Below are 8,409 nucleotides of genomic sequence, written 5' to 3'. Positions count from 1 at the left end.
TCTGGCCCTTGGCTTCTTTATTTTCTATCGCTTCTTCCTCCCTCCTCTTGTTCCAGTCATACTGGCCTCCCTAATGTTCTGTGAGCAGGTCAAGCATACTACTTGAAGGCTCAGGACCTTTGCACTTGCTGTTTTCTCTGACTGAAACATTCTTCTCCAGATATCTACATGCCTTACTTATTTTATTTAGGTCTCTGCTCAAATAGCAACTCTTCAGATGGGTCTTCCCTGGTCATTGGCTCTAAATAGCTCCACCACTCCCACTCCTTACTTTGTGTTACTTTTCTTCATGGCGCTAATCATTACCGGACATTACATTAAATATGTAGTGATGTATTTATTGTCTGTCTTTCCATTTGTAATGTAAGCTCTAAGAAAACAGGTCTGCTTCCTTCACTCTGGCATCCTTAGTGCCTGCTATGATACTCAACACATAGCAGCCCTCAATAAACATCTGTAAAATGAATGAAAGACTCCACTCTAGTTTGTCTAGTTTCTTGACTCAATCTCAGCACGGTCCAACAACTACTCGGGTCTGTGAGTGGGATTTAACTACTTTGAGCTTTAAAGATCTGTAAATCGGTCCCTAACCTGAATTGTGTCCTTTGGAGGTGGGTACTGATTGGGAAAGAGGACAAGAGAGCTCCCAGGGTACTAGAAATCTTTATCTCGGCGGTAGTTATACAGCTGCATTCATAAGAACAAATCTACTGAAGCCGTACATTTAAGATTTGTGTATAAGCTGCACCCCAATAAAAGTTTTTGTTGTTGTTGTTTTCAAAGTCTCTGACCCAACTAGACACATCAATATGTAAGTTCCGGCGTGGTAAGAGCAATGACAGAGGTCTGCACAGCCTGCTTTGTGAGCAGGGAGAAAGTCACCCTCAAGGACTAAGACGGGCATACCCTGATAAGAGGAAAAGGGTAGGACGTATCCCGTCTTCTTTCTGACACCAGAACCTCCCAGAGATCACGGGCCTTCTCAATGCGGTGCTCATCACCGGTGCCCAGTAGCGCTCAACGGCCGCAGGATGCTGGAGGTGGGGACAGGGTCCTGTCGGGAGACAGCGAAGGCAGAGCTTCCCTCAGAGGAGCCCGGGGCAAGAGAGAGGAACAGTGGGACGACCTTATGGTTCGGCTCTTAACCACTTAGCTTGAGGAGGTGGACACTGCGTCCACGCGCGTTTGAAGACTGGACTATTCCAGGTACAACGTCCCACCGCACGTCACAAAGCCATAGGACACCCGGCAGCCTGGCCACCCCGCCACCCCAGCGCGCACGCGCATCAGACAGCAGGCGCCACGCATGCGCACGCCGGTCGCCGCGGGGCAAAGAGGGGGAGGGGCCCTGCGGGCGGGCGGGCTGCCGGGCGCGCGCTATGGAACGGCGGTTAGCCCTATTCCGGGAGGCCCGGAACCGAGCCGGGCCGGAGGCCCAACCCCCGACTTGGAGCCACAGCTCACAGACCTCGGGAGAGAAAGCGGAAGCAGCTGCGACTGCAAAGGCAAGCCCGGGCTGGCTAAAGCGGTTCCTAGTGTGGAAACCGTGTCCCGCCAGTGCCCGGGCTCAGCCCGGCCTCGCTCAGGTGAGGAGGGAGGCCTGGTCGCAGAGCCGGCTTCAGAGCCGCTGTCTGCTGTCGTGGCCTCCCTGCGAACTCCGGCCGACACCCCGCCCACCGCGTGGTGACCTGCTGGCTCCGCCCCAGCCAAGGAAAGGCCCCGGGCACCCCGTGGTGTCGCGCGGGCCACGCCCCCTCCGCGCGCTCCCGGGGAGGCCTCGGCTGTTTGGGGCGGGGTCGCGGGCGCTTCCCTCCTGCCTTGGGGCTGGAGCGCGAGTCTCCTGTCACCTGCGTCAGCACTGATATGGTGACTTTGACGATTTCTTTCCAGCCCGCGACCCACGCAGCTCTTGATCCCAGGCAGGAAGCGACGGTCTTGAGTCCTGAGAGAAAGCACCTCTGCCCTTGAATTGTTCACTGCGAGTTGAGTTATCGTTGTGACGCCCTGTGACTTTGGGAAGCTTTTCCACAGCCAAGCTGAGCCACAGCCCTCTGCTAATGGAGGGTAAAAGGTCTAATTGGATACTGATGAAAAGTGGCAGTAATTAAGGCTTCATTTGATTCGCACCTGGGGCACATGCAGCAGTAGCCCAGATAGCCTGTTCTTTAGAAATGGGGTTTGAATACAAAACTTAGAAACATGTGGTAGCTGTAATTGCCATGGGTGGCATATATATGCATGTGCATCACTGTTGGACTGAAGAAGCTTATTCTAGTTCAATAATTAATGGTTACGGCAAATATGGGTGATCTCTTATTTTGCAGATGAATTTAATTTGGATCCTTTTGTGTCTTCACTCATGAGTAAAATGGCAAGGTGACTTGCATATGAGATTGGAGTGTCCCATGTGGGAATACAGGACAAAACCTGTCAAGGGATAATCAGTGCTTTGCAACAATCTGTGATAAAGCCTTTGTTCTTTATAGGTGTAATAAGAGCCCAAAATTCCTCTTAAAAATTAAAATACACTGAAGCAAAAGTGTAACTTGCTCACTTTAAAATTATTTCCCTTAAGTTTATATATTACTGCACAACATCTGGTTTGAGAGATTTTTTTTTTTTTAATCAGGAGAACTTATTGTTACCTAATTTGGGTTTGATATTCTCCATAATATGCAGTGTTCCAACTGACTTGCAGAAGGAGGTAAAGAGAATGCAGCAGGGTTCAATCTATTTCCTTGCATGCATTTTCAATGGTCTTTAGATAACTTTACTGTTGATTAGAACTTACTGAGTACAACAATTGCTCAAGATTTTAGAATCCATTTCCCCTACTCTTTTTCCCCCTGCAGTTATAAAACAATGTTGAACCCACACAATGAGCTTTTGACTGTATGTCTCATTTCCAAAGGAATATGAGATCACTGAGTTGGACCCAGGGAAGCTGAACTCGGAGAAAGCTTCCATTACAGTATTAAAATCCCCACAGCTGATGGCCTGACAAAAGGATAGGAAATGCTGGACCTCCAGTTGGTTCTTATTAATTGCTCTGTTTTTTATAAGGGACTCTGCCTAAAGCTCATTTCATTGACTGTTACCATTTCTGGGTTTGCTCGGGTGTGAAAATTCTCATTAAAATATTTTTTTCTAATTTACAATCCATCTCTACCTAATAATTTTGATGGCACACTGTGGCCTGTTAGAGTTTTCTTTAGCCTTCTATTTGTAATTGATTCTTTTTAGTAGTCGTTGTTATATATAGGAAGTATCCACGTCCTCCTCCTTCCACCCCACCCCAAAATCTGCTTGAGGAAAGGTAGTCTCCCCAAATAAAATACTTAATTCTGTGATGAGCTTCTACCAGATTAGGACAAAAATGCTTGTCCTGCTGTCATAGAATTTGTATTTGAACTTGGGGTGGCAGGGGAAGGAGGACAGTAAACAAAACGACAAGGTGATAGAGGAGCCCAGGGCACTGTGATAGTGACTTGAGGATGAGGGGAGCAGAGTGCTGTTTTAAATTGGAGGGCCTCACCGAGCAGGTGACATTTAACAAGGAGCCACCCTTGAAGAAACCGGGTGACAAGGCCAAGGGCACATGTGGTGTCATTTTTGCTGAAGTTTTTATAAGAGGGAGTCAGGTGATGTTAGGGGAAAGAGACATTCCTCTCAGAAGCAGCCACCAGTGCAAAGGTCCTAGGGTGGGAAGCAGCTTGGTATTTGAGGAATAGAAATGCCTTCCCTCAGCTGTGCCTATATGTGATGTGATGACCACAAACACTTCTGCACACAACTTTTACAGCAGAAGGCAACCCAATACTAGAACAAAACCAAATAAGGCAGAGGAATTTCTATCCCTCATCTCCCTTATTTGTTCCCTTTGCCAGTTTGTTTACCAACCTCAACTCTCTCTGGCTCTCTAACCCTCCCTCCTACCATCCCCCATAAATGCCTCTACTTAAATAAAAAGGGTTTTGGAGGGAGACCATCCTAGACTGACTTCACCTCTGCCTATCACTAGCTGTCTGACTTTAGGGAAATTAACCTCTCAGTGTTTCCTTATCAGTAAATTGGAAATAATAATGCCCGCCTCCTGGATTACAGGAGATCAAGCATTTTGAAGGCACTCAGTAAATGGTGACATATGAACATTATTCTTTTTATACTCCCTGAATAATAAAATAAATTCAGTTTCTTGTGAATTTCAATTCGTATACATTCAAAATGTATTCTGTGTCCATCAGCCCATCATTTCTCTCTGACTTCTGTCACTACCGTAATCAGTGTCTGGTCCTTTCTTGCTGGGACTCCTACATTAGCTACTAACAATTTCCCTATTTCTACTCCTGCTGCCTTGTAGCACATTGTCTAAATGGCAGCCAGAGTGGTCTGAAATGTAAGTTAGATTATGTTAGTTTCTTGCTAACTTTCAGCAGTTTCCCATTTCCAGAATCTTTACTGCGGCCTGCCTGGCTTTGGCCCTGGCTCCCACCCTCCTGCTCTCCTCCCCTCATCCCCTCATACCACTCTCCCACTCAGCCTGGGCACTGCAGTCACACAGTCTGTCCCATTCCCAGACAAGCCAAACTCGTCCTACCCTGATATATTCCTCTTCTTGAGCAAGTAGTATTGTGTACAGTAATCAAATCTGAAAGGGATATTTCTTTATTTAATAAATGTTGGTGGTGGGAGATGTTGCTGATATGTTAAGGGCCTCTTCAATCAGACTTTCCAATCTAACCGAAAAGATAATAATTACAGTGTTGAGGCTAAAGAAGAAGGTTCTAACAAGGGAGAGTTTCTGAAGCACTACAAATCAGATGACAAGTTTTTTTTACCAAGACCAATATTTGTGGTCTCCTTTTAAATTTTCATGTGAGGAATAACAGGGGATATAACTGAAGTGATGAACTTCAGTTCTGCTAAGTACTGGGAACCTATGTGTGGGATGCAGTGTTTGGCTCTGCAGACACCAAAAGATATAACAACAGTCTGTGGCCTCATACTTATAAACAATCTAGAGCACACGTAACCTATATTAAAAGAGAGCCACTAATGTGCTGAGTAGTTTGGTGCTCTAGGAGGCCGAGGGGCCCTCCTTGATGGCTGAGGAGATGTGGGCCTACTCAGATCAGGAATGGTGCTTGCCCTGAAGGGGAAGGTGAGTTGAGGGATGGAGAGGAGAAGGAGGCAATTTGAGGCCGCAGATGGAGATGGGAAATGCCTTTGGGTAATGAGGCCAGTTCATCTGGAGTAGAAGGATCACTTATGGAGCAATAGATTGTGGATTTTGCTGTACAGATTTTTTACACCATTGTTTTTCAAACTGCAAGTTATAACCCATTAACAGATGGTGAAATCAATATAAGAGGATCTTGTCCCCCATTAAAAAAAATTTTTTTTAAGTAAAATAGAATAAGAAATGTGAGAGAGTTTCTCAGAGAGAGAAAGTGTTGCCTTTTGAAACTTGTTTCTGTTGCATATGTGTATGGTGGGTCACAATATAAAATTTCTTATTGTGGATCATGCTCAAAAAAGTTTGGAAAATAGCAGACTAGAGATGAAACTTTGTAAAGCTACCTAAATACCTGTGTCTCCCATTAACATCCAGCACAGGAGCCTGTGTTCTGGCATTTCTATCCGTTGAATAAATGGAGAGCCTTGAATTCCACCCCGAGGAGTTTGGATTTTAATCTCTAGGCAATGGAAACTTTTTGAAGGTTTGTAGGCAGGAGGGTGATGGGTGTTTTAGAAAATTCATTTAGCAGTTGTACATAGGATGGTTTGGGGAGGGAAGAAATAAGAGGCAGGGAGTCTAGTTAGGAGATACTGCATGGGCTTTGGGGTGAGCGACGAGGACCTGGGTAGTACAGTCACAGGACATAGGAAGGTGAGAGGGCCCAATGATGGCTACAACAGTGATTTTTTTAATATATGAAAGGGATTTTTGTTTCCTGTTCGTGGTATACTATCCATATTAGAATCATGTCACTCGGAACGTTTTAGCTTATCTGATCACATCAACAAATGTATGTTGACTCTGACCAGGGACGCATACGTTGTGGCTGTTATATTCTCATTTACTGGGGAGTTTCTGTATGGAGCACATATTAGCTCTTGTCACAGCAGACTGATCTGAAGAAATGACTCCCATGAATGGGAATCCATCTGAATGCTGTAAGGCTTTTATTGGGGCACATCTCACTAAGTGCTGATCAGTTTTGATTCAGTTGGAGCAGGGCATATAAGCTCTTTGTAAGTGATTGTTTCAGAGAGTAGGGCAAGAAAAGAAATCAATGAGCCGGCAGTCTTCCTACAGCAATGAGAGCTGCCTTTTCAGATTAGTTTTGATCCTCTCAGATCCATTACCCTTTATTCTTTCTTTTGTTTGCGTTTGTATCCTAGGAAGCGGCTCAGCCTGGGAGCAGCACATCACAGCCACCTCAGAATATGGCCATTCCTCCGCCATCCCGCTGGGACCAGTCTTTCCTGACCAATATCACCTTCTTGAAGGTTCTTCTCTGGTTAGTCCTACTGGGACTGTTTGTGGAACTGGAATTTGGCCTGGCTTATTTTGTCCTGTCCTTGTTCTACTGGATGTATATCGGGACACGAGGCCCTGAAGAGAAGAAGGAGGGAGAGAAGAGCGCCTACTCTGTGTTCAACCCGGGCTGTGAAGCCATCCAGGGCACCCTGACTGCAGAGCAGCTGGAGCGCGAGTTACAGTTTGGACCCCTGCAGGGGAGATAGGACCCAGCTCTGCTGTCATACAGCTAACCTCTGACATGGTCCTCCCGGCCCTTTAGCGTGGACTTGATTCAGGTGCATAGGACTAAGGACGGTTTGCAGATTATCATTCTGTGACTGCACAGTTCTTCTATCTTCTTTCTCTGATCTGCTGCAATTTTATCTTTGAACTTCTCTTTAGTTTTGGTGAAATTCTCTAAAAGAAATCTACTGTGGGTCTGATGCAGTTTATAAAAACTACATACTCCAGAAAGGAGACCTCTATGTCTCATTATTTGAGCGATGATTTTAGAGCACCAGAAAGGCATTGGGGAGATTCTCTGTTTAAAATATCTCTGTTTAAAGTAATGGTTAGGTATATCAGGGCTGATTATTAAAAGTAAATGTTCTCTTTAAGTCTTTTAATATTTATAGCATTTTTTTCCTGAAAAGTTTAAGTTACAAGTTTTGTGGGGTTTTCGTTTGTTTTTGTTTTGCTTTGTGCTTTAATTCTTGCTTTTTTCAGTCATTAATGATATCAAAAAATAAAATATCTTTAAAACATCTCCCTTTCAGAAACAGGTCCCCGTTTATTGTCCACCACTCTCCCGTTACTCTGCCCCCGTCAGCAAAGACAAGAAGAGAAAAAGTCCTAAGTGACAGGTGTGGGGAGGGATTTCACAAAGTCAGTATTGGAGATTTGGTAAGTGGTTATGAATGATAAATTCAGCAAGAAAAATTCTTGACTGTGTACAAAGGGAAGAGCTGGAAGTAGAACTCCAGACTTATTGGCTGCTTGGGTTTTTCTGATTTTCTAAGGGCTTTAGAGTAAGCAGTCCCTTCTCCTGTGGGCCTCTGGTGAGGCACTATGTAAATGGTGATAATCAGGCATGATTTCAGTGTTCCTTCCCCCTCCAGTACAGTGTTAAGAGTTTGGGTTCATTAAAATTGGATGACAAAAACCATTCAGTACTTTTTCTATGGATCATACTGGTGAGTAAGAGGACTCTAGTTTTAAGGCAATAGTTTTTTCCAAACTTAGGATTTTAAGAAATTATTGATACGTTCAGTAAGTTTTCAACTTCAGAGTTCAGCCATTAATTCTTATATTATGAAAGTAACTTTAATATTTCTGAAACATTATTAAATAATAAAGGTCTTTTGTTCATTCCTTCCTGATTTATTTATTACAGCAAACTCAGCTCAATTTAAATTTAACTTTTATTTATTAAATACCAGCACTCCACTAGGCACCTGATACATAATGAAAAAAGCAGACATATTCCCAGTTCTCTGAGCATACAGTCTAGCTAGGAGTGGAATGAAGGACAAAATGAAATAAGTGATAGAACTAACAGTACAGTGAGCTCATTTTCAGTTCTAGGGAGAAATGCAGAGGGGATGTTCTCGTTAATTCCATTTTGTAGCTGACTAACCCTGCTGAGTTTCAGCCCTTGCTGAAAATTCTTCTGATATGCATGGCTTGTCCTTCCAGCCTTTTGTCAACTGGGATTTTGGCTGTCCCTCAGCATCATCTTTTCTTCAATGACTTCTGTCTGGACTAGACATGTAGAAAAATATGGGCAACAGGTTAATCCCTATTAAACATGAAAGTTTTTATTCAAGGTATGATTTTTTTGTCTGGTTTGTTTTCTTAAGGCCTTCTTAATTTCCGTGATATTT

At 44.2% G+C, this 8,409-nt stretch overlaps 1 protein-coding gene across 2 annotated transcripts; it reads left to right on the top strand.

Annotated features, from left to right (window-relative positions):
* Nucleotides 1–1,347: 1,347 nt before the first annotated feature.
* Nucleotides 1,348–7,542, top strand: LOC134378714 (SAYSvFN domain-containing protein 1-like). 2 transcript variants are annotated; one of them, XM_063098028.1, is made up of 2 exons: nt 1,348–1,586; nt 6,406–7,542. In XM_063098028.1, the coding sequence occupies exons 1-2, from the start codon at nt 1,380–1,382 to the stop codon at nt 6,748–6,750; spliced, it is 552 nt and encodes a 183-aa protein (XP_062954098.1). In that variant the 5' UTR covers nt 1,348–1,379; the 3' UTR covers nt 6,751–7,542. The 2 variants fall into 2 exon arrangements, 1 of the variants encoding a protein (XP_062954098.1); XR_010023679.1 differs by lacking the exon at nt 6,406–7,542 and adding an exon at nt 1,891–2,042 and having other exon boundaries at nt 1,499–1,586.
* The last annotated feature ends 867 nt before the right edge of the window (nt 7,543–8,409 follow it).

This window comes from Cynocephalus volans, chromosome 5 (assembly GCF_027409185.1).
Source record: "Cynocephalus volans isolate mCynVol1 chromosome 5, mCynVol1.pri, whole genome shotgun sequence".
Taxonomy (NCBI): domain Eukaryota; kingdom Metazoa; phylum Chordata; class Mammalia; order Dermoptera; family Cynocephalidae; genus Cynocephalus; species Cynocephalus volans.
Note: the sequence above shows the minus strand (reverse complement) of the source record. Positions and strands in the feature narration are given on the sequence as shown.